The 26,948-nt window shown below is 40.7% G+C and overlaps 2 protein-coding genes across 10 annotated transcripts in view; one reads left to right on the top strand and one right to left on the bottom strand.

The window, feature by feature from the left end:
- NBEA (neurobeachin) overlaps positions 1 to 26,948 on the bottom strand; it is a 664,605-nt gene that overhangs the window by 190,343 nt on the left and 447,314 nt on the right. For 6 of the 9 annotated variants that reach the window (XM_041767622.1, XM_041767623.1, XM_041767626.1 and 3 more), the window contains 2 exons: positions 24,007 to 24,039; positions 7,787 to 7,923 (listed from right to left, as the gene is read on the bottom strand). In XM_041767622.1, the coding sequence (XP_041623556.1) occupies positions 7,787 to 7,923; positions 24,007 to 24,039 (170 nt within the window). The remainder of the gene's footprint in view (positions 1 to 7,786; positions 7,924 to 24,006; positions 24,040 to 26,948) is intronic. The other 3 variants (XM_041767625.1, XM_041767628.1, XM_041767629.1) reach the window with 1 other exon arrangement.
- On the top strand, positions 2,715 to 6,471 carry MAB21L1 (mab-21 like 1). The gene has a single exon (XM_041767631.1). The coding sequence runs from the start codon at positions 4,127 to 4,129 to the stop codon at positions 5,204 to 5,206; it is 1,080 nt and encodes a 359-aa protein (XP_041623565.1). The 5' UTR covers positions 2,715 to 4,126; the 3' UTR covers positions 5,207 to 6,471.

Raw genomic sequence — 26,948 nt, 5'->3', positions numbered from 1 at the left:
GTTTTTCTTTAAACCTAATAAGGTGACTATTTATGCATTACATTGTGTATCCCATGTAAATTAAGTAGGTTTACAGAAGGGGGGAATAAGTTACTTGGGCAACAGTACTTGAGGAAAAAATTATTTTGCCATTATTATTTTGAATGTTTTGAAATGTTAAGGATCACAACATTTAATAGTATTATATTCATTAATGCTACTAACATTTATGATAATGGTGTGTTTGTGACTTTTTGGGATTCTTTTCCTAAATGGTGCATTTTTAAATCAACATTGCCTAGTAACCTAAGTAAATGAAATGAAAAAGTCAAGTTAGCTGGACCTTAAAATCCCAAATATCATTCAAATGTAAGCAGCTCAAACTATCATTAAATCATGAGATTCTTGGCTTTTTTCTTCGATTAGGTCAGTTTTCTTCAATTATCATTCTATTATTAGCTCATGTCAAAGATGCCTGCGCAGCATAGCCCTGAAAACAATTAAGCATTTATATCCTAAAGCATGGGGCACACACAAGCTTTTATCCAAGTACCAAGATGATATTTATAGTAAGAAAATAATATAAGTAAGACTGGAATCATTGGAGTTGTTTTATAACTTCCCACATTAAGTAAATAAATTGATGTTAAGCTATCTCCAGGTAGTACATCATCCTGTGAAATAACCAGTTCAATAGGTCAAATGATGTTCCAAAGGAAATTACTATAAAATAAGTTACTCCCACAAAACTATCTCCGGAGCCCAGATGAAAAACGGCCGAATTACATAAAAATACACTATATATATTAAATTCCTCTCCATAGGTCATTTCAATCAAAAAAAAAAAAATTTAAGGGACGGAAAAACACAGCCCTCCAATAGTTTAGCCTTCCCTTCCACAAGGAGAGGCGTCCACGACCACCGAAGGGATTCGGCCGCGGAAGGCAGTTCACTGCACGTGCTCAGTGTCACAGAAAACCGCTGTGTCGCAGCCTGGCAGCACCGAGGAGTACTCGCGCGCGGTATATTCCGGGGCGCCGGGGCGCCTCGCGGTGCGGCGGGCGGGGAGTCCTGTGTCGTGGGAATCACGGTCAGCTCCCAGCGCCGCTCCGGGGCGCCGGCGGAGGCGGCCGCGGGGCGCGGGGCCGGGGTCCTTGAAACAGAAGGACTTCGCTTCCCCGGAACGTTCTAGGACTCACGAGCTTCTTGGCCCTTTCCTCACCATCCATTTTTCTTCTTCAAAGTGCAAATCGTCAGTGAAAAGGCCCTGGTTACACCAATTAGCCTGCACAAAGTGCTCCGGTGTTTAGCTTCGCCTTAACCCAATTAAGCCGCACAGCGAGCCCCGACGACGCGCCACCTGCGCGCAGCCCCGGCGAGGCCCGCCCGCGCCCCTCGCGCCCGTCCCGGCCCCCGCGCCACGGCCCCCGACGGCGCCGGCCTCCGCGCCCCGGGCTTCCCGCGGGGGCCCCAGCAGCCGAGGGCCGAGGGCCGAGGGCCGAGGGCCTGGCGGAGCCTCTCCTCTCCGACGCCGAGGGAGGGCGCGCCGGGCGCAGGGCGGGCGGCCGCGGAGCGGGAAGCCGGCGGGCGGGGCCGGGGGCCGGGGGCCGGGGGCCGGGAGCCGGGGCCTGCAGCACGGGGGGGACCCCGAGGACCCCGAGGACGGTAGGGAGTAACGCGCACACAACGGGGGGAAACCAGCCAACCACCAGCACCGCCCCCCGGGGCCGCAGAGGGGCAAGAGGCTGGCCCGGGAGCGCGCAGCGGCGGGCGCGAGGGAGAGCGGGCGAGCGCCGGGTGCGGGCCGCAGAGGGCGCCTCCCCAGGGACCCCGCACGCCTCCGCCTTCGGGGCCGCGCGGGCTCTCCGCCTCGGATTTGCCTCTGCTTCCTCTTCCAGCTGCCAAAAGGTAGCAGTGCGTTCACCCGCAAAGCCTGCAAAACGGGGAGGGGTTTGTCCGGGTGTTCCCAGTCCCTGCTCCCAGGGGGAATGGAAGGCTCCTGGGGAATAGAGGAGATGATGCCCTGAGCCCCAAATCTAATGTACTATTTTAAGCTAAATCAGAATCTATCACTCTTGGATAAGGAGAAAGTAAATAATATGTGGCCCTGGGATGCGCGTACCTGTGCAAAATTAATTAATTAATTAATCAATTAATCAAAAGCTGGAGAAAAAAAAATGTGGGAGCCCTGAACAAGATCTTGTTGAAAGTGGCTCCGAAAGAAAATGCCTACAGACCCTGTTAGTAGGAGTTAACAAAATTTTGCTGGAAATACTCTTAATTTTAAAGACATGGCATCTAAATTTAAGGTAGGCAAGAAAAATCTGCCTAGGTTTTAAAACCACTACATAATCCCTAAATGGTGTTTATTTCCTTTCCTCTGCATTAAGGACACAATTGGTATCACCAGGGTGGGGGTGGGGGGACCCAAACCAAAAACATGTTCTATGGAAATCCATTCCCCCCCTCCCGTTTCAAGGTTCCAAAATGTAGAAATGTTGATTTCTTTCAAAGTCTTCCAAAATGATACTTAAATTTAAAAAGCCTGGATGACTGCAAATTAGTTTTCTTTCAAAATCTTACCTGATTTTTTTCCCTCAACCAAATCACATGAAATCATATACAGTTGAAAGTCTACTGTCAGGTCACCACTAAGGATACTTGAGAAAGAGGTATATCCTTAATCATACATCAATAAGCAAGCCAGAAACCCTAAACCCGAACATTTTCAGAACAGTTATCTGCCAGTAGGTCTCATCTCTAGGCTCTTGCCTTGATTTCACATATTAAAATACAGCTCACTATGAACTCATAATGTAATCGTCTCTCCATCACAAAGATAAGTTATTTTTAAAATATTTCTACAATGGGCACAAAACTTACTGTCCTGATTATGTTGGGCAAAACTATCAAAGTACAAAGAGGGCTGCAGTTGGGGAGAGGGGGAGTAACGCTAAACCTTTTTTAAACATCCTAACTTAAACTGGAGTAGACAACATCTAACAAAGCAATAATTTCCAGATTCCTTTCAACAACTGCAAATGAGGGGGAGGAAAAAGAGATAAAATACGGCGTAATGTAAAAAAGAAAAAAAAAATCCAAACCCATGCTAACATATACAAACATCCCCCAAAATTACACAGGCACCCGTCCATCTAAAGCCAACTTGCAGATACATGAAAGAGCAAACTTTCAACCTGCGTTTAAAAAGACCTCAAGGATTAACAGACATTAATTATCTTCCTCTAAACGCAAGTTACTGACTTTTGTCTTAGAAGACCCCATCTAGTTCGCTAATTGATGGATGACCATTAATACACCTGTATTTGCATTTCCGCGGTCAAAAGACAAGCAGGGTTTTCAACACAGAAGAGAACCGCTTTGCCAAGTCTTTTCAAAACGTCAATATGCTTCAATTAATACCAAAGCTGAGAGATTCCTCTTGATTTCCAAAACTGTCTAGGTGGCCTGGGTGGTTTTCTGCCGGCAGCAGCCTCCTACCTTTAGTTTGTGTGCCTATATCCACGAGGGGGGATTAATTAGCCGGGCTGGAGCTGAAGGAGGCTGTCGTGACGAGCCCAGTGGCGATTGGCCGCCAGCCTGCCTGGCCCTGCCTTTATAATTTCCACACGAGTGCATCTGGGCTCTTAGACAAACCAACAGCAGCAGCTTCTGACATATACACACGCACACTCACCCCCGACACACTCAGCACACTTTTCCTCCATCTGATTAACAGTCCAGCACACACAATGATTACGGGAAAGCGTAAATAAATACGGAAAGGGTTGATTATTTTGACTACTGGAAGAGCTTTGCTGGGTCTCAGCGCAACTTTTGTTTTCATTACCGAGAAGGTGATCTCTCCCAGCGTTTCTCTCACACAAGGATTCTTTAAAAGAGGAAGAAAGAGCGAGAGAGGGGGGAGGACGATCTTTCACTTTAAGACCGTCTGGGCTCAAAGATACAAGGAAGGGGAGCGCGGCGGCGGGGAGCCCAGCGCTGCCACACGTCGGAGAGCCTTTCCATACATCTCTGAGCGCGGCGGCCCGTTTCTCCACCGAAGTTGGCTCCAGCTCTAGCAGCCGCATTGGATCCCACAGCTTACTGCGAGACTCCGGTGTACAATCCGGATCTCTGCCCCAACATGATCGCAGCCCAGGCCAAGCTGGTGTACCATCTGAATAAATACTACAATGAAAAATGCCAAGCCAGGAAAGCTGCCATTGCGAAAACTATCCGGGAAGTCTGCAAAGTAGTTTCCGACGTGCTTAAAGAAGTGGAAGTGCAGGAGCCCCGGTTCATCAGCTCCCTCAACGAGATGGACAATCGCTACGAGGGCCTCGAGGTCATCTCCCCCACCGAATTTGAGGTGGTGCTTTACCTGAACCAAATGGGGGTGTTCAACTTTGTGGACGACGGCTCGCTGCCCGGCTGTGCCGTGCTGAAGCTGAGCGACGGGCGCAAGAGGAGCATGTCCCTCTGGGTGGAATTCATTACCGCCTCCGGCTACCTCTCGGCGCGCAAAATCCGGTCCAGGTTTCAGACGCTGGTGGCTCAAGCCGTAGACAAATGTAGCTACAGGGATGTGGTAAAGATGGTGGCGGACACCAGCGAAGTGAAACTGCGAATCCGAGATAGGTACGTGGTGCAGATCACCCCGGCTTTTAAATGTACGGGGATCTGGCCGAGGAGTGCTGCCCACTGGCCTCTCCCCCACATCCCCTGGCCAGGGCCCAACCGGGTGGCAGAGGTCAAGGCAGAAGGGTTCAATCTCTTGTCCAAGGAGTGCCACTCCCTGGCCGGCAAACAGAGCTCGGCCGAGAGCGACGCCTGGGTGCTGCAGTTCGCCGAAGCAGAGAACAGACTGCAGATGGGGGGCTGCCGGAAGAAATGCCTCTCCATCCTCAAAACCTTAAGGGATCGCCACCTTGAACTGCCAGGCCAGCCCCTGAACAATTACCACATGAAGACTCTGGTTTCCTACGAGTGTGAAAAGCACCCCCGGGAGTCGGACTGGGACGAGTCTTGCCTGGGTGATCGGCTTAACGGGATTTTGCTGCAACTTATCTCCTGCCTGCAGTGCCGGCGGTGTCCTCACTACTTCCTACCGAACCTAGATCTGTTTCAAGGCAAACCTCATTCGGCTCTGGAGAATGCTGCCAAACAAACGTGGCGACTGGCAAGAGAGATCCTGACCAACCCGAAAAGTTTGGAAAAACTTTAGAGGATGATTTAATCAAAAGCCGAAATGTGATCACTCCTCTCAAAGACCTAATTCAGTGTACACTTCCTGTTGGATTCCTATCTACTATTCCACTTGTCAGTGCAAACAATGTCTTCCTTAAAAAGGAGTAACAATACAATGTTTAGGCATCATCTCACCCACCCCTCCAAGGGGAGAGAAAGAAGTAGGGAAAGAGGATGGAGAAAAAACAAAAAACAAAAAACAAAACAAAAAAACCCCCCCAAACCCACAAGTATTACAAGACTTCTTTGCGACGGATTTCATATCTCCCTTGAAAAGTACACCGTAATATCCGGAAAACAACCCGGCTGTAATGCAAGACCACAGCGAACACTCTGCCTGAGTATCAATGGATTATAGCAATCCTGGTGATTTAGGTGCATCTGTCTGTGAGTAAACACGATTTGGATATACCATCTGAAGGAATGTGTAATGTATATTTTGATTTGTAACAAATATTGTGATCTCACATTGTCTTTGAAAGTGTGGATGTTGGTGTTTTGTGATTTGGTGAACAGAAGTTAAATTGCCGTTTCTTGGATACTTCCAGACGTTTTCCACTAACAAAGATATACCATTTAAAGGTAGCTTTCCTCCTGGTACTTTTATCTGTCTTTGAAAGTGTCTGAACTTTAAAAAGTTTACATTTTGTTTCGAATATAATGCTTGTTCTATTTCTAACATTCCATAAATATACTTGAAATGTTATTTAAATATATTCAAAGAAATCTGAATTCAGCTTATATAATAACGCTTGAATACCTGAATTATATATTTGAAAAATGCACTTGAAATACACTGGATAACTACTTTTGTGATTTAGATTTTAATTTCTGTTGCTGGTTTTTATTTAATTAGAAGCTAATAAATGAAGTAAAATATAAGTTGTTGTGTCTCACTTTAAATTGTTTTCCTATCAAAAGATGGAATGCTCCGAACCCACCTGAGTATTTTAAACATTTTGAGGAGTGTGCTAATGAAATTATTAAAAACAAAACCCCACCATACTGCAGAAAACTCTTTGTACAGCTACAGAAGATAATGGTCTACTTATGAGACTCTTTCTTTCGACAACAGACACATTTAAATCTACCCTTGAAAGCTTACTCTGCTGGATTGGTAGTTCTGTAGCATTTCTGATAACATAAGGCAAAAATATGTCATGAAGGTAAAGACTGAGAGAAAGTGAACTTACAGTCATAGTGGAAGTTTCAAAGTTTGTGTAACTATGCTAATCAAATAAAGATTATTTCTGACCATTCTATGTCAAATCTTATTTAATGCAGTAAGTGTTCCCTTAGCTGAATGAGTTCATCAGAAATCCAAAATTTCTCTGTACTTCACAGGGCAAGCTAATGATAAAAGCATCAAGACAAACTTTCAATTATTTAAAAAGCAAATACACTACATTCAGATTCATTTTAAACACTGCATCCTTTGGGAGCAAGAAGTGCAAGAAGTCCTATGACTGTCCTTCCAAGTATTTTAATAGTCAACAAGTGCTGAAAGTGCTAATCACCTATAGGCCTTAAGGTAGATAGTTAATTCAGGCAGGGATAGATTTTAGAATTTCAGTTCTTCTTCTACAAATAGTGTTTAATAATACTTTATATAAAAATTACACATGAATAATAAAGTTCTGGATCTGTGGGCTCATTTGTCTTTGACGATTTTCGAATAATTGCTTCTGAGCAATACTGCAAAGAAAGATCTTTGTAAACTGATGCCTGAGCGTCTAGCATGGCACTGGATTCTTAACCTCGGGGGAAAAAAGTTTACAAACTGCGCAGTGACATACAAGTTAAAACAACCACCAGACCGATTTTGAAAGAAAGTGCAGAGGTGTTGCGCTGTCCTAGTACCAGGTTTTAAAAGTCTACACAGTAAGGTATCATAAACAAATAAATATTTGTGTATGTCGAATTGTCCAAATTTGTATTTTTCTGGCATTACACCCACAGAAGAACACAAAACATCTGATTGCTAGTATATACTACCTATAGACATTTTAAATCAATGCTTCTCAGAGGATCAGTTTCTCTTACTCTTGAACGCACATGTAAAACTCATTCTTACTTCAGGAGATGAGAAAACGCATGTAATAACGGAGACGAATTTATACTTAAAATGCCCCCACCCCAGTTTCCTCACAACTTTTCAAATGAATGGTAATTCAGATTGCAATGTACAGTTTTGGAAACTGGAAGGCATCTTAAGATATTTCAGAAGACCCCTCCCAGTCTTCCCAGGGAGCCTGGGATGCTGCACTCCAGAGACTTTGGAACAATTGGCTTCCCTACCAAATCTACTCAAGTGCACACAGAGGCACTCATGGAGAGACGGTTAAGATGTGCACGCTCTGGTAACACAGGACTTAGAATCATTAATATATTCCTCAGCCCCGTAAGGTAGGGCATGTGTCATTTCATTCATTTTATTTCCTATGACAAAAATGGAAATGTGCTCCCCTCCCCCGCTGTCATTTAAAACCAGGCAAAATCGAAAACCACTTCCTGCCACAAAAGCCACTAGTACTGTATATGAATTACTCTAACTCACTTTCGTGTCGATCTTCTTGAAGGCAGGATCGTCCTCATCTACCTCGAAGTAGATTTCTGTCGTGGTGATGGAGAGAGTCCCCTTGGCCACCACCACGGGAGCGATGAGCTGGGCTGGGGTACTGAGAACCACTGGGCCTGAAAGGCAAGGGCACCGGAGTCAGGCTCAGTCCCTGTGGCCCTCTCCCGCTCCCTCCCGAACGGTGCCGCAGGTCTTTATCTCTAAAGATGCTCTGAGAAGGTGGTGCCTGTGCCCCGCGGCCAGCTTCCTTCGCGGGAGATGGGGCTGCTTAGCTCTGGCACCTCCCCGTACAGCGACAGGAGAGGCAGGCGACCCCACGAAGCCGCGAGAGGTCGGAACACCCAGTAAGGGGCCCCAGCACGGCAGCTCGTAACCGCCGCGTACGAGCCCTCCAGACGCCCCGACTCTCCTCGCAGCGGCGGCGGCCCGCGGAGGGGCGGAGGGTCTAGGTGGGGGCGGAGGGACCCCCTGCTCTGACCCGCTGCGTTTTGCGGGGAGACTGATGTCGGCGTCCTGAGGCCGCCACATCCACGCACACGCGGGTATCAAATACGTGTCTTACGTAGAAAAGAACAGAAATCGTAGCAGTGATTTTTTTCACCGCAAATCAGTCAAAAGTGGCGAAATCGGAAGACGCTTGAACAAGACGATTCTCAGAAAAGCGTCCGAGAAGTACCATCTCTCAACTCCTGAAACTAGGGAGACGGATCTTCAGTAAAAGATTCTAGGAAGTGTGGCTCCTGGGGTGCTCACCTCGGAGTCCCTCAACCTGAGTTAATGTCGAAAATTCCGTATTAAAATCACATAAACTCAAGGGGGTCGCTCGACTGCCCCTTGGGCTCCCGGCCGCGGAGCCGTTCTCTGCTATTCTGTCCCTAGGACAGACAGGGGAATCAGGGATTCATGCTTTTTCTTTCTTTTCTTAATTTTCCTTCTCTCTCTCTCTCTTTTTTTTTTTTTTTTTTTTTTGAGCAAGGGCGCATTAAGTTCCCTTGCAGCTCCGCCCAGAAATGCACAGTCACATGAGTCACAGCCGCCGTAGGATAAAGGCAATTAAAAGGCAGGTCCCTCGCGGCTGGCGGGCTCAGGCCCCTCGGCGCGGCTCCTGGCGGCGACGCCCGCTCGCACCGGCACCGCCACCTCCGCCACCTCCGCCGCCGCCGCCGCCGCCAGCAGGCCGGGCCCGGCCGGGCGCGCGGGGACCACGGAGCAGCTCCGGCTTCCGGGGAGTAGCCCCCCGCCCCCGCCCCGCCCCCGCCCCGGGCCTGCGGCAGGCCCGGCCGTTCCCGCTGCGGGAGGCGCGCACGGCCCCGGCCCGCTCCTGCGGCGCTCACCGGGGGCGGGCGGGGAGCAAACGGCGTCGGCGTCGGCGTCGGCGTCCCCCGCGACGCTGACCGCCCGCCCGCCCGGGCAGGGCCGGGCCAGGCCACGCCGAGCCCCTTCTCAGAGGTCCCTGCTCCGTGCCCCTCCGTGCCCCCGGGGCGCGCGGGCCTGGGGCCTGGGGCCTGGGGCCTGGGCCTCCGCGGAGCCGAGCGGGGCCGGGCGCGGGGCCGGGCGCGGGGCCGGGCGCGCCTCCCCGCACGAGGGTTCCCTTTCCAGAGGGCGAGGCGGCCGGGCTGACGCGCCGCTTTAGAGGCTCATCGATCTTAATCTAGGCTGCTCAAGTAATTATGCCCGAGTCTCTTGTACGATTACAAGTGGATTTGGGTTTCTATTCCCCAGGCCCTCCTTTGTGTTTATTGGAGGGTCTGCGCGCCGCGCGGCGCCTCGCGCCTCGGCCTCCGCCCCCGCCCGGCCCGGCCCGGCCCGGCCTCGGCCTCCGCCCTCCTCCGGGGCCCGGCGCGGGGCCGGTCCGAGCCGCTCCCTTAACCCTTCAGCCGCCGGGACGCTCCTCTGGACGCCGCTTCGGTTTCCCTCCGGAGAAATCCGGCTTTACTCTCGGCTGGGGCAAGGGAGAAGGGAGGTGCTGGGTCTGACGCCCAAACGGCGTCGCTGGGCCTCGCTAAGGCCTCGGAAAGGCGTCGTCCCGCGCACGGCGGCCGGTGATTTCTGGTCTAAGAGAAGCTTCTGGCACCGGGAGACGGAGAATGGTCAGAAACACCCAAGATGGCGAACTCCTGTCTCTGAGGGAGTGACTTCACACATCCGATCAAATCGGGGGTGAAATGGAAGACAAACAAACAAACACCAAACACATGATCAAAACCACACACACGGCTTCCCCGAAACACATCAACGCATTTTAAAGGACACATTTCTGCGAACTTTTGACGGGGACACACTCTCTCTACTTAACTCTGCGTCTTTGAAAGGAGACGGCGCCTCCCTCTGCGTGTGCTCCAGACTTATCCTACTGAATTGAGATTTTCTGGGGGTTTTAACAGGGCCTCGAACTGGTCCTCCTTTAAGAAAGACGGGCCATGAGCTATCCAGCCTTCCTCGTGTGTCATTGTTACCCCTGTCCTTGGGAAATCTCCAATTACAACTGCCAATTCCATAGCATGTTTAAGGAGCACCGAGTCTGTCGGAGCCTTCAGGGAGGAAAGCGGCGCAGAGAGAACACGGAGTTAATCCACCACAGCAATAGAGAGAGGGATTATGTTTTAATCCCCTTTGGGGGAGCCTCTGGATTTTAGGGATCTAATATTAAAATGTTTACATAAGGCACCATCACAAACCAGCAGATCTCCATGGAAGGTCTTGTTAATTGAAGGCCTGGGATCCCTTTCCAAATAAAAATAGTTTGGAAAAGGGCAGAGTCCTCTCTGGTGCTCCAGAGACAGCGATCTAGCAGATTCTCTTCCAGAAGGTAACTGGGTACAAAGTTAACCTCCCAATTCTGCTTGATGTAGTGTGTTCCCCACTGAACGTAGGTGTATCTATTTCAATCACTACCAGAGCAATAAAAGGGTTCATTGTAATAATGTTCTCAGCACAGACTGAAGTAAAGTGATGGCTACTGAAGGCCACTTAAATAAATGGATGGGACAAAACCTCCTTCCCTGTGTTGATGCAGACAACACAGTCTTTAACATTTTAACATTCCACGGTGCAAAGTGGTAATTAAAGGAACAATAATAAGCTTTATTTACTCCTAGAATTGGCAACAGAATGTTTCAGAAATATTGATCCCTTACTATTTTTGAAAGGACAGGGATATTACTTGACATTAATTTAAATGCTAATTTAAAATCTGAACTAGAACAAAGATCACCCAAGCATAAGGGAAAGAATCTTCAAGTGAATGAACTCTTTAGGGTAACAGCATCTTTAATCAGTTGAGATGGTAAACCTAGAGTTGAAAACACATATGTTATATATTTGAAAAAGGGAACTATTCATCAAGTATATTTTAAAAGTAGAATGTTAAAAAATACTTGTGGGTTTGGATGATTCTACTGAAAACAAAATTCCAAGTCTGGAAGTCTTACTAATATATCAACTTTTTAATAGAGCTTTACAGTTTACAAGGTTCTTTAACAACATTTTTACCTAACTACTAGTTCAATATTCACAGTTTTGGGGGATAAGGTACTCTCCTGTCAAAGACCACCAGAAACACATCTGTAGCTGAAGAAGCTGGGTTTACTGCTCATTGCAATGACAGAGATACCGGCAACCTAGTAAGAGTGTCAAGAAGGACTTTTGTAGGATCTGGGCTTTGGCTAAGTGATTCTGGGAAGGGTTCAAGGCATACAACTTTGCTCTGGATTGGGCTCTGTCAGGAAGCAGGGATAATTCTGTGATTATGGGTCTTAATAAATCTTATTTAGAGGGAAGGAGGACCAGATCTAGGCTAAAGCTGTAATTAGCATAGAAGCAGTAGTCCCTCATATGGGGGGAAAGAGGGGATGTTTGGTATTTAGGTGGTATGCAGGACGACCTTGCTTTTGCTTATGCTTCCACTAAATTATGAAGCTGTTTTTTGCCTCACATCATCCTGAGACCCTGCTTGATCCTGGTATTCTGTGAGGTTCTTTATGACCAAGGGAACACCAGGGCCTAGATGTGAACTTCAGGCTCGCTCCTGACAATACAGAGCTTCCTTTTAAGGGTCAGGCAAGTTTCCAGAGGTCAAGGACTGCTTTTCTTTTTCTCACATACAGAAATTAGTCATTTTTGGGGGGTGTCAATAGCATTCTAGGTATTAACAGGAGATTATAGCAATTAAATTTTCAAATAAGGCTAAGATTCTGAGTTTCAATATAAAGTTCAACAAAGAAAATACATGGAGAAAGAGTTGAAGTTTAATTAAAATTGGCATTATATAATTATTTGATGAATTTCAGTTGGCCAAACCTGTATGTGGTGTACATGAAGTTACAATGTATTATAGAATTACTTAAATGCTTTCTAAGCTTAGTTTAGTAGGAATAAAAGTTTTATTAACTATACAGATTTTCTTCAACCTCAATTACTTTGAAACCACATGTTCAATTTGCTTTAGGAACACTTTAATGTGATAAAAGACAATTATTTGGGGATAAGAAACACTGATTACTTTTTATAAAATTATTCAACTTAAAATCCTGACATTGTTTCAAAGAAATAGAACTAATCTGAAATTCTTTGTATTTAGTCCAAAAGGATATCATTCCAAAAAAATTTTTTAAACAAAAACATAAAAAAGAAATCATTCTTAAAATTACTTCTATACTCTGATACAATTTGTAGGAAAACGACTCATAGCACGAGTGACTGAATATATGTAAAATATTTGCCTGCATTGGACGTCTATTATTTTTAAGTATGGCAATATCAATTTAAAGAAAACATTTCTTGGGGGGCCTGGGTGGCTCAGTCCACTAAGCATCTGTCTTTGGCTCAGGTCATGATCCCAGGGTCCTGGGATGGAGCCCCACTGAGCAGGGAACATGCTTCTCCCTCTCCCTCTGATCCTTCCCTTGCCTGTGCTCTTGCTCTTGCTCCTGCTCTCTCGTAAATAAATAAATAAATAAATAAATAAATAGTTAAAAAATAAACATTTGTCCCATAGAATTAAAAGAATAACATGCTTTAATTTCAAAACAACTTAAACTAATGAAGAATATAAGAAAGTTGAAACTTGTTTTGAAATCCTAAGGAAACTTTAGGCATGAAGAAAATGGAGGTGTTTGTGTGTTTGCCTGGGGGAGAGGGAATAGGTGGAAATGCTGCAGAAGATCTGAGATTTCTATTATCCAGAATAGTTCCCTGGGTTTCAGGCATTTGAAATGCCCCAAGAAAAAAGAAAGTATAGTAACAAAATCTCTAGACAATGATTCTTTCATGTACAGAAAATATTGATAGTGGTCCAAATATACCACCAAAATAATAATCCTTTGAAGTTTTCAAAAACTTGAATGAAAGTAGTTTCTGCTTGAGTTTATGCTGTTTATGCTTGAGTCAAAAAATACAACATGAACCACTAACAGAATACGTATCTCAAGTATTATGAATTTAACTTCCAGCATTATTCCCTCACTCCCTAACACACACACTATCTGTTACAAACACAAATTTTATACAAAGCTCATGATCTATCTTTAGACTGAGATGGACAATAACCACTCATCCCCATAGTGCACTGATTTCCTTAGATTATTACTGTACAAAATGAGGCATATGTTTAAGAGCCACATCAGTGTTTTCAGAGCTGAGTAAATCTACTTCTGGTAAAACTCAACAGAGTCTGAAACAGAAACAGAAGGAATAGAGCCTTCTCTACACAAGCACAAATGAAGACTGAATTTTAACAAAATATTTGTTCATCATGGCAGAACACTTATTTTTGCACTACTATTACCTAACATCTCATCTTATTTAATGTGTTTATAATAAATAAGTTTTAAAAGTACAAGAGATAATCTGATAGGCTCTAGTTTTAACCTGCCACTTGAGTTTTCCAATTTACTGTAGAACAGATAATCCTATGTTAAAAATAAATCAACAAAAACCAGTGCATTTTCCACGAAGACAATGATTTCACAGGAAAAAAAGCATATACAGCAATATGGTCTAAGTAAAATAAAACTGAGGTTTTTTAGCACAAAAATATACTGAAAAAGTGATAGTTTTAATGTCCATTGTGATAATTTGTTCTGCCTTTTGATTCAATAGGTGATCCAGATGAGATTTGTGTTTCTACTTATATCACATTTAGTTCAACATATGGAATACATTTTTCACTTTCTGGAAGGGTAGTGACTCTTTTATGGCACTAGGATATCATTTAATGATTGAGAAGAGTAAATTCCTACTAGACTAGATGAGTGAATAAACCAGAGGAGATGATTTAAATCTATGGGACTAGGAGAACCAAGTCTTTGTATCCCTTGGCTGGAGTAAATGCCTTGTCTTTCTTATTCCTATAGTTTCCTGGGTGCATCTTTACTGTAGCCTTATAATTTATTAAATAGATGTGTACAGAAGTCTGTTTCTACCATTTGGCATAGCTACTTACAGAAAAGGGCATTATCTTCTTATCTAACACAGTATCTGTCACATACTATGCAATCTGTCTTTTTCTTTTTTTTAAGATTTTATTTATTTATTCATGAGACACAGGCAGAGGGAGAAGCAGGCTCCATGCAGGGACCCTGATGTGGGATTCGATTCCGGGACTCCAGGATCACACCATGGGCCAAAGGCAGGCGCCAAACCACTGAGCCACACAGGAAGCCCCTGAAATCTGTCTTTATGGGATTGCATATAGAAAAAGATATACACCATTGTCCCATTTGCATGTCATAGTAAAAAGGCCACTTACATGAACAGATCACATCCTTTACATTTTTCTGGAATTGATTTCAAATTGTTCTTTAAAAACATGAAAGACAGTCCATTTTGGAGAAAATATAAATAAAAATGCTGAAAACCAACACGAGTTATAATGTAATTGGTCATTCTAGCTAGGTCACATGCATACTATTATTTTTTAAATGGCATAATTTTTAACTGCCATATTTTTCCTACCAAGTTGTTCCTTCTTTGTAAATTAAATGCTTAGAGCAATATATTTAACTCAGGATTCATTCATTCATTCATTCATTCATTCATTCATGTAGTCAACAAAAATTATTCACTGTTTTTGGTTTGGTACTAAGAGCATATAGTAAAGTATGAGACATGAATTTTACTCAAGAGCTTATAGGACATAGTAAAGATAAGAAACATATAGGAATGGAGAGGACATAAGGGAGGAAGGGTAGCTAAGGATTGTTAAAGCACTTTATTTATATGAATTGATCTCATTTATTCCTCATAACAACAAACCTACGAGAGAGGTACTGCTGTTTGTGTCCATTTTACAGATGGGAAATGCGACTAAGTGCTGAAGTAATTTAGGGAAGGTCATACAACTAGTAAATGGTAGAGACAAGATTCAGATGTGATTATCTGACTTCAAAGTCAGGGCATTTAACTTATGTACACTGCCTCCCAACAAGAGAGGGGCAGAAAAATATTCATCGACATTCACTGAACTGTGATGATTCCCATCCAGTCTTTCTTGGGAGTAGGTGTAGTTGGGACAGGATGACAGCAGCAACATTTGAAGTGAGCCATAGTGGATGGGTAGTATGCATACAGGTGGATATGCAAGGGAAGAGCACTGTGAGCAGGGCAGTTGAGTCTGCACAAACACACAGATGCAGCACGTGAACAGGAGTAAGTAGGACCGGCCAGTGATTAAGATGTGTAAAGCAGGGGCCTGTGTGAGATGCAACTGAAAACACCCACATAGCTGCCAATGTGAGCTGTTTCAGGAATGTTTAAGGAATCAAATATTAAAGCTCAGTTATTACAGTGTGTGGGGCAGCGGTGTTTATCCCTTCTGGTGGTCACACATCTTGCTGAGAAGATAGTTAAATATATAGCTCCTTCCTAGAAAATTCACATATCAACATCTGTGCATCTGAACTGTATAATAAATGAAGAATTCGTATTTTGGAGAAAAATGAAAATTTGTCATTTATTTTGATGTCCTCCTCTATCTAAAGACCTTTCCTTTTTTTTTAAAAAAAATTATTTATTCAGAGAGAGAGAGAGAGAGAGAGAGACTGAGAGGCAGAGACGCAGGCAGAGGGAGAAGTGAGCTGCATGCAGGGAGCCTGACGCGGGACTCGATCCTGGGTCTCCAGGATCAGACCCCGGGCTGCAGGCGGTGCTAAACCGCTGCGCCACCGGGGGTGCCCTAAAGACCTTTCCATCTCTGCACTAGTCACCACCTCTTTTTCTCCAATTTCAGAAAATCCATCTTTCATTCTGTTCAAACCAGTTAATCACTCTACTTGGGATTTGGTCCTACCCATCTTGCTGCCTCCTTTAGCTACTGTCTTCTCTTTGTCCTTTTCCCTCTTTTGTTGAGCTTCTAGGTATCAGTTTCTACCTCTTCCTCACTCCTTTTCACTCCTTTTGGCTTCACTCTCATCCTCTACTTAGGCCAAAGTGGTAGGGGAATATATATGAATTAATATGTTAAAAGCTTGGAAAATTCTATCCATCAATTAAAAAAAAAACCCTGTGTAACATTTATATTTAAACCCAAAATTTTCCAAACACACTTAGTTATACTTTTTCTCCCTTGTTAACATATTTCAAAACACCTGTGTTCCTAGAAATATCATTTTGAAAAATGTTGAACGAGTGTTCCTTGACTTCTAGAGTACACTACTCTCTATTGTTCTCTTCCTGCTTGACTTCCTTCTTGGTATCCCTGATGGGCTCTGACTTTGGACTGTTGTTCTTCTTAGATAGTCTCACTTTTCTTGGGTGATTTCAGTGTTTCTTTTTTTTTTTTAAGATTTTATTTATTTATTCATGAGAGACACAGAGATAGAGAAAGAGAGGGAGAAAGAGAGAGAGAGAGAGAGGCAGAGACACAGGCAGAGGGAGAAGCAGGCTCGATGCAGGGAGCCTGACATGGGACTCGATCCCAGGTCTCCAGGATCAGGCCCTGGGCTGAAGGCGGCACTAAACCGCTGAGCCACCCTGGCTGCCTGATTTCAGTGGTTTTAATTGTAAACTCCATGTCCAACTTGGCTCTCAAATTCCAAACCTTTATATATTTGACCAAGCTGAACCAATCATCTCCTCTCCCCTGAAACCCACCGGTCTTCACATTCTCAATCAAACACATTTGATAGTTCCTATATCATTCCTACTCCCAAGACAGGCTTCCCTCATTCTTACTCCTCACATCCAGCCCATTATCACAGTCCCTGACATATTAGTGTTTTTGGTTTGTTTGTTTTTGTTCTTTTTGAAGCTGTCCCCTTTGCTTTGTTGCCACCACCAATTTAAATTTAGTTCAGTCTCTCATCACCTCTAGTTCAGACAACAGCCTTTTACCTCAAGTTTGGGCATCCTAAAATATTGAGCTACACAGTGGCCTGAGTGATTTTTGAAAAAATATATAAATTGGATTTTATCATTGCCATGCTTAAAGTCCTTCATTGCCTCATTATGGCCTTTAGGATAAAAACCCAGGTTTCTTATGGCAAATAAAGCTCCCCCAGCAAGCTTGTTAGTCTCAACTTCAGAGACTCCTTGCCTCATACTTTTACCTGAATAACTTAGAACTACTGTTTCACAGGGAAGGTGATATTTTGGCATATGATGTTTTCCACAGTCGGCAACAACTCTTTATATTTCCTAAATCCTTTACTTATGTTTCTGGACTCAAGATAGGAAACACCTATCCTAGGAAGGCTTTCCAGAATAAACATGGTGGTCAAGGGTCCTGTTTTGTGTTATTGTGGTTTCCTTTGTATATCTAGGTTGCTGTTGTTTTTCATTGTCTGTTTTTCCTCTAGACTATAACCTCCTTGGAAGCAGAAACTTTAATCATATGTGTCTTTTTACTCCAAGCACCACCATAATGTCATGCATATAGTAAATATTCAATATCTACACTTGTTTTGCTTGGATAACCACATCCAACCTCCACCAAGTAGGAATCTGGCATCGGAAAATAAGGACCTGGCAGGTCCTTCCAGGTCTTAATTTTTACTGTGTGCAATGAGTTTTGACATTTTGTATTTGAACTTACTCTTTTTTATTTAACTTAACAAAAATATGCTGGTAATGATACACATAGCTGATTTGCTTACCCACCAATGGGTTGCAACTTGGAATTAAAAACCAAGCAAACACTGATACGGTGGAATGAACAAGGGCTTTAACAGAATCAGAAAAGTGGTTGCTTGTGATGTGATCATTAGTAAATACCATAATGTCTAAACTCTAATCTCCATACCTTAAAATGAACTACAATATCTAATTCAGTTTTAAAATTATCACCTGTAGTATTGTTTTCTTTCGACAAATGTAAATTATGTCTCTCTGCTTCATTTGCCCAACCACACATACCTCTTTACTACCTATCAAACTCATTTTGCTCTCCCCCTGAAAACTGGTTGGTACATTGAGATTCCTCTTCCTAGATTAATCCTAGATGGAAGATTTTTTTCTGTGATATCTGGTTCTTAACTTTCCTATTTTATATACAAATTGAAGGAATAATACTACAACTATATTTAGCATTAATAACTTAAAATGAAAAAAAATCCAACAGAATTTTGGATTAAAAAAGCATGAAACACTGCAATCAGTCATCATCCACCCCCCCCCCCCCCCGCCTTTTTTTAAGGATTTTATTTTTAAGTAATCTCTATGCCCAATGTGGGGCTCAAACTCACAGCCCGGAGATCAAGAGTCCCATGCTCTACTGACTGCACTAGCCAGGTGTCCTGTAATTGGTCATATTCTGATCAACTAAACTGCCTACACATTCTATCTGGAAAAGGACACTTAACAATATTTAGATGAACAACTCAGTCTACTTTCCCTTCTTTTTTGCTGATTAAAAGTTCTTATATTTATTGGGCTGATGATTTGGACTGATGAAGTAGATTCTACTGTGATAACCACTTATAAGTTGATGGCCATGTAAATGCATGTTCTTAGTGCTGACTGCTTAAGGACCTGTAGGCTATCACTCTGACACTGTAGCACCAAGCTACGGAAATAAAATAATCAAATAAAATATTTGCACTATGAGAAGATTTGTCCTTTTGTATAGTATGTCTCTAAATGTAGTGATAAAATCAGTTTATATATAATGTTTGAATTAGTTCCAAAGTCTCCTAGAGAGAGTATCAGAGGTCTCACAGGTATGGCAGTGTGCGATGATGAATACTCAACTCTTCTTCTTCTCTAAGTTGCCAACATCCACAGTTTGACCATAAGAAAAGTTTTGTTATCATCCATTTCTTTGCCTTCAAGTGTGACAAACAAGATGACCCATATATTTCCAGTAGATGATTAATATGCTCATTCACATACTTTTTTTTAAAAGCATAGGAAAGTTTAGTCCTGCATATAGGAGAGATCTGGTGTACTGATAACTTAGATCTGTTCTTGATCTCTCCTGCTTCTCAGGTTGGAAATAGGTATAACTATAAGTCTTAGAGGAATTACTTTATGGGAAATCCTCTGTACAGAGAAACAAGTAAAAAATAAAAATGAGTCTCAACTAGAACACTGTATTAGGAAGAACAGACATTGTTGTGGTTCATGAAACACTTGCAGCATAACAAAAGATGGCTTCTTAAGAAAAGATGTAAGAATGTTATATATGATCTGAAGCATGGCTGATGGTCTACTAAATAATAGTTGCATTTGTCTTTTTATTATATTTTAAATTTACATAGTTTGGTTAGCAGGAATGTGTTATGATTAAGAGTACCTTAAAAGTGTTCTTATAGACTACATGGTTGAAAGAAACATACATTTTTGGAACTGACGAAATAATGGATTATAGCAAAATGTTATAGGCTCTAAAATGGTCTTGTGCACATTGTAAAAATAATGAGGACAGGGTAAAAAGGCTAGTGAAGGTAAAGCTTTTATTTTTATAGCCCTTTAACTGAATCAAAAAATTAAGTCAGAAATTTAAATATTTTAGCTTTTGTAGGCAATGAGCATGTTGTTAATGTTGTCTTCAAGAGCTCTGTGAATTCTCTGTTTGAAGCTGAATGTGAACCCTTTGGGTATACTATTTATGACTGGCAAAGCAACTTCCTAATTCAAAGAGAGAGAAAAAAGACTTATAAAGACTCATAAGGCTTTTTCAACATCAAATAGCTTTTACTAAACAATATTTTGATGAGTTAAGTGTGAGTGAGTCAGGGACATATGGATTAAATTTCCCTTGAAATACACATGGGCTTAAAAATTAAGGGGAAAATACTGAGCAAAATGTATTTTAGAGAATCCAGAATGTTTAAAAGACATTTTCCCCCTAAATACAAATGTCAGATTGATTCAATTCCTAGTTACATTCTGTAACTAAAACTACATAAAATAAATATGGAGAAATCTTGTAAAAACTACTAGTTTTATTAGGGAAAGACTGTTCATTAACCATATGCAAACTGTATTGCACAGAGTAGTTAGGCTTCAGCAGATATGATCTGAGTATGAGTTTATCTGTATCTATATAACATTGAACTTGTTCCTTCTACAGCACTTGTTCTCTTATTCCATTGAACAATTATAATAAAATTTTTCTGTTTAGTTTAGAATTTTTTTAAATAATATTTTTCTCTGAAAAACTTTCAGCTTTTAGAATTTTGTTTCTGTATTTTTATTAGAATTTTCTAGAATCTTGAGTTCTTCCTTCTTAAATGCTGTATATTTTGCTTTATCCTCAATTTTTAGGTAACATTCAACTTATATATAAATAACTTTGCCTCTGTTATCTGGACATTCCAAGTTAGAATATCTGAAGGCCTACAGTATCTATCTGATGATCTTAATTGTCAACTTTCATTTATTAAGCTAGACCTATGTTGTAACTTCCTGGTTACCAAAGTTACTGAGAGATAGTGGTGGCAGAGCTAATTATCCTGATGATTTTTTTTTCCTGTCAGTTTCTGAGTCCCAGGGTTCTGCATCCTAAGAGATGTTAGTGAGTAAGCAAATCAGCGTGTGAATGCAGTAAAACAGAGACTTAGGGAGGTAGGAATGGTTAACCTTAAAACAAATGCTAAGCAAGTTTCTAGCCCCCAATTATTTGATACTACTTTTACTTTGAATCAGTAGAATAAAGATAACAGAAAACAGACAAAAAATTTGACTAGTGAACAACAAGAAAAGCAGTCTGAAGAGATATAGCCCTCTTACATCAGTGAGAGTATACCTGAGAACTCCTTAGGGCATTAAAGGTGTGTCCTGAAGGGAACCTGTCACACAGGAGAATTTCCTTCCGATTACATCCTGTTTCTCTTAGATGTCCTCCTTATTTCTATATTTTTTCATTCTTAAATTCACATAATGCATTTTTTCTGAGTTGCAGATTTTTGACTTGTGGGGGTATAGTGTGTGTGTGTGTGTGTGTGTGTGTGTAAAGGATTACAAATCTAGCACTTTGAAAAAGCCACATAAAAATATCCAACTCATATTCCAACACTTCTTTCCCATGTCGCTAGTTTTCTATACTAGTTACTCTTTTTAAATATGCAAAATATTATGATCCATTGGTTATACAGTATCTCCTTCATGTGATAGAGAAAACATTTTTTGTTTAAGAATCACGGTGGTATCTTGACTTTAAAAATTGGAACCTTAGGAGATATTTAGTTAAAATGATACAATTAGCAGCAGCTGGGGTAGAAGAAAGAGTAGTTCTTACCTTGAAAAGTCAAGTGACAAGTTAAGTAATTTGAATAATTCAATTGGTATGAGCATATGATTTAATAATTCAAGCCCCCACATACTTAATTTTAATAGCTTTAAAATTTTTTGTTTCTTGGTTTTGTATGAAGGAACTAGGTAATAATCTCAGCTTTCTAGTTTATTTCATCCTACACTAACTCTTTCAATGGGAACCTTTTAAGGACAGGTAATTGTATTAGAATATTTCTTTATGGTTCAAAGGTACATGGGATATGGTCACTATACTTAAGGAGTTTAGAGTCTAAGAGGAAAGAGAAAACATACAGAAAGGCATCTTATATAAGCGTCTTAAGAATGATATAATCAAAATTTTAGTGTGGCTATAATAAAAAAGACAGATAATAACCAGCATTAAGGATGTGGAGAAGTCTGATTCTCACACACTGCTGATGGGAATGTAAAATGATACAATCACTTTGGAAAACAGTCTAAGGCAGCCCAGGTGGCTCAGCAGTAGCTCTGCCTCCAGTCCAGGGCGTGATCCTGGAGACCTGGGATCGAGTCCCACATCGGGCTCCCTGCATGGAGCCTGTTTCTCCCTCGGCCTGTGTCTCTGCTTCTCTCTTTCTTTCTCTATCTCTGTGTCTCTCATGAGTAAATTAATAAAATCTTAAAAACAAACAAACAGGGGGGATCCCTGGGTGGCACAGCGGTTTAGCGCCTGCCTTTGGCCCAGGGTGCAATCCTGGAGTCCCGGGATCGAGTCCCACGTTGGGCTCCCAGCATGGAGCCTGTTTCTCCCTCCTCCTGTGTCTCTGGCTCTCTCTCTCTCTCTCTCTCTCTCTCTCTGTCTATGATAAATAAATAAATCTTAAAAATAAAAAAAGTCTAGCAGCTCCTCAAAAAGCAAAAAATAGTTATTTGACCCAGCAATTTCATGCCTAGGTTTCTCAAGAGAAATGAAAACACAATTGTTGACATAAAATGTTGTACATGACTATTCATAGCAGCATTAATCACAGCAGCCGGGGATCCCTGGGTTGCTCAGTGGTTTGGCACCTGCCTTCAGCTCAGGGCGTGATCCTGGAGTCTCAGGATCAGGTCCCGCATGGGGCTCCCTGCATGGAGTCTGCTTCTCCCTCTGCCTGTGTCTCTGCCTCTCTCTCTCTCTCTCTCTCTGTGTCTCATGAATAAATAAAAAATCTTAAAAAAAAAAGATTACAGCAGCCAAAAGGTATAAACACACCAAATGTCCATCGATTAATGGATAAACAAAATATATCTATATAATGGAATATTATTCACAATAAAAAGGACATGTGTGCTAGAACATGGATGAGACTTGAAAACATTATGTGAAGTAAAAGAAGCTAGTCACAAAAGACCACATATTATACAATTATATTTATATGAAATGTCCCAAAGAGTCAAATCTCCAGAGGCAGAAAGGAGATTTGTGGTCCACCAGGGCTATGGAGTGGCCATGGGAGAATTAGGTGGAATAGCCAAAGAATATGGAGGTTTCTTTTTTGGTGTGATGAAATGTTCTAAGATTGTGATTATGGTTGCATAACTGTGAATATACTAAGAAACATTAAATTGTGCCCTTTAAATGGGTCTGGTGTATGATATATGAATTATGTCTCAATAAAATTATTACCACAAAAAAGTTATGGGGTGACAAAAGTGGCTAGTGAATACTTCATAAAGTGTTTAATATAGTTATAAAAAATGGGTAGAGATTTTGACAGGTGATAAGGGAAGATGCAGAATAGAGATGTGTGAAGGATATTTCAGGTAAAGAAAGAAGTTTGGATATTGGTGTAGGCCTGTGGAAAATCTTACAAAGTTATTTGATATTAAATGGATGGGTGGATTATTGGTAATAACAGTTTACATATATAAACAAAAAAATTTGTCTTTAATAATTTTCAGAGTTGGTAAGCCATAAAGGACCATAAGTATGATGATGAATTCAGAATTCCCTAAGTTGACAAAATTTGTAATATTTGGAAATAGCAATAAAGATGTCTGTACAATTCTATACTTATTACAGAGAATATTTCTACTGTCACTTGGTGTATGTGACAGAACTATCACTCTAAAAAAAATGAGGTGCGTTTTATCAGTGGGACACAATTCTATCAGTTGAATTAAATCATTCACTTGTCAATTCATATAAATTTGAGTTAATCTTAAATTTTAGTTAATGATTATTTCACGAAATAATCTGCCAAGCTGAGTTTCAAATTAAAATATATACTGGGATTTTAGATTAAAATCAGTTGAATTATACTAATTAATTTTAATGCTTCAAGTAACAACATAATTAGTAAATTGAAATTTTTTAGTTATGTATGGGATCTTAGGTGCTAATTCACTTTGGTGAATCACTACAAACTAAAAAAGCAATTAAAATAAATTAAGTTAGGTGGTATTAATATAATAACTAATTCATTCACATTCTTCTATATTATATTAGCCATTTGCTACAATGCATAATAAATGGAGTAATTAATAATCACATACATTTAACTTGCCTTTTGAGATGAACAGCTTGGGAAGAAAAAGAACTAAAAGTGAAACAGAAAATTGTATGACATTTAAAGCTGTAGAACTTTGTGGACCATTTTCTCTTTATTAAAACTATAAAACTCAAAGACAATGGGAAAAAACACAAGAGTCAATATTTAAATAAAGTGGTGCTAAACCCCCCCCCTCTATCAGATTTGTTTAACTTACCAGAATGACTTCAGAGAACAGATTTATAAAACTGAAATTAATTATTGTGCATATTCACAGACTTCTAGATATAGTATAATGGAACCAGTGTAAAAATTGACGTATAAGGTCTTGTTTTTACATTCTTGTTTTTACATTATTGTAGAAGAGTCTTTAAGTATATACACATGCATTTTTATGTTTTATTATTTTTATTTTTATTTTTATTTATTTATTTATTTATTTTAAAAATTTATTCATGAGAGACACACACACAGAGGCAGAGACACAGGCAGAGGGAGAAGCAGGCTCCATTCAGGGAACCCGACGTGGGACTCGATCCTGGGTCTCCAGGATCACACCCTGGGCTGAAGGTGGCGCTAAACCACTGAGCCACGGGGGCTGCCCTATACACATGCATTTTTAAATATACTATTTGTACATTTTAATTCAAACCATAAACTATGTATTTTAAAGGAAATACATTATTTTATTTACTTCTTAACCTTACACAATCTACTTAATCTCTCTTTGTCTCTGTAGCCTCATTTGTAGAATTAGGGTAATAATGGTATCTAGTTTATAGAGTTACTGTGAATATTAAATAGGTTACTGCATATAAAGCTCTTTGAACACTTCCTGATTCTTAGTAAGACATGCTAGCTACTCTTCTGTCTCTTTTTTTGTTTTTATAAACAGAAATTGATCCTAGCTTTTAAATCTCCAAATATCTTAACTAAATTAATACTTCCCTTAGTTTTCTATTCTTATTAGCATCTTTTTGTCCCCTGGTATTTAACTTGACTATTAAGAAATATTGCATAATGACAAATTATAATGCATGGTCTCCTCATCTGTGTGTCTGTCAGCAAAACAGAGCTTTGTAAGAAGAGGAAAATGAATTATGCTAATCAGCAGATTTAGCTTTACCATTATATTACAAAAATAGTGTCCTCATTCCCAGAATATCTAAAATCTACGAATTCTAGTTATTTTTATATTTTTGAAGGTATATTTCTTACACTACTAATATGTAAGCTATATCACTAAGTCATGAAAAGATAAACCTGTAATTTTCATCTCAGAGGTAGAAAGTGGGCATTTGTTATTTTACATAATATTGCCAGACACCAAGTATTAGATTATATTCATTTTGTACACAGATTTTAGGATCTCCTGGATTTTATTTTATTTTTTTCTCCTGGAATTTAATGTGGACTTAGCTCTCCTATGATAATAGTGAAGTGTTCCTTAGGTAGCATAGTACTATTTGGTTATTTAGAACAATAAATTACATATAAGAAAGTCATTATCATTTAACAAATTTTAATTTCTGAGACAAAGACAATGAAAACAGTTACATATTTTCATAGTCTGAAATTTCATTAACAGCTGATTTTTAAAAAAATCTAAGAATACTTGTTTATAATTAACTTCTAAAAATGATTTTTATGTGACATTGTCACTGTCACACCAGTCTAGTTCATAGGCCTCAGCATTTACAAAATAAATCTATATCTATATATCATATATATCATGCAGACTATTTGTTACCCTTCTCCTTTCACAAAACATCCATCCTTTCCTTCTTTTCTACCGAATTCAAAGCTCAGAGTCACATTTGTGGACTGCTGTTTTAAAGAGGAACATTATAGACTAAATAGGGGATCAATATTTTAGGACAGATTTATTAGACACAAGGATTATGCAAAAAGAGTATTAATTAAAATCAGGTGGAAATGGATAGGAGTGAATCTGCTCAAAGAAAAATCTGTTTAAAAGACAAGTTAGGGGGCACCTGGGTGGTTCGGTAGCAGGTGGAGTGCCTTCAGCTCAAGTCATGATCCCAGAGTCCTGGGATTGAGCTCCATGTCAGGCTCCTTGCTCAGTGAGGAGCCTGATTCTCCCTCTCCTTCTCCTTGTTCTTGCTCTTGCTCACTCTCTCTCTCAAATAAATAAATAAATAAAAATTTTAAAAATTCTTTTAAAAAAGACAAATTAGAGAAGTCTTGACAGAATGAATTGGTCAAGAGCCACACAATTAGATTTTTAAACAATTTACTGCAAACATACTTTCATTGTTCTTTAGATATTTTAACTTAATGTTATTTTGGGAATTTTCCTTATAAGTATAAATAATATTAATAATTACTCTAGCTACCATTAAAAGAAAGAAACATAAAGAAGTTATGAGTCTTTACTGGATTTTGTCTCTGATAGTATGGAGCAGATCTTATTATAATAAACTTTATGGTACCAGCCAAATTTGTATCAACTAATTAATTACCTTTATAACAGGAACTAAGGACCAGAGTCTAAACTAAATTGTATAATTACTGAGCATATTTACTAGCACATTATTTATGTGGATGGAGAAAGACAATGTATTATCTGAAATGGTCATGAGTCATGTTTATAAATTTTCTTATTTCTTTAAAATCAAGAATAAGACTAAGAAAAGAGATAACAAATCTGTGGGCAAAATGAAACCACAGACTTCATTTGCTTAAATTTCCAAATGGCCTCAGAGAAAATCTCAGAACTTTTAAAACAAACCACAAAAACAAGAAACCAAAACTTCAACATTTGCTTAGGAATTCAAGGCAAACATTTGTTCATAGACTTAGGATTAGTTTTAAACAGGACAAATAATTTTCATGATACAGAAATGTTAGTGACATAGTTATATCCAGGAACTGGCATTAGAGTGACCTTATTAAACATTTTCTAGATGAGAGAGAATAAGGTGCTATCTCTAGTT

This window comes from Vulpes lagopus, chromosome 8, assembly GCF_018345385.1.
Source record: "Vulpes lagopus strain Blue_001 chromosome 8, ASM1834538v1, whole genome shotgun sequence".
Taxonomy (NCBI): domain Eukaryota; kingdom Metazoa; phylum Chordata; class Mammalia; order Carnivora; family Canidae; genus Vulpes; species Vulpes lagopus.
The sequence above is the reverse complement of the archived record's forward strand: the minus strand, read 5'-3'. Positions and strand labels throughout refer to the sequence as shown.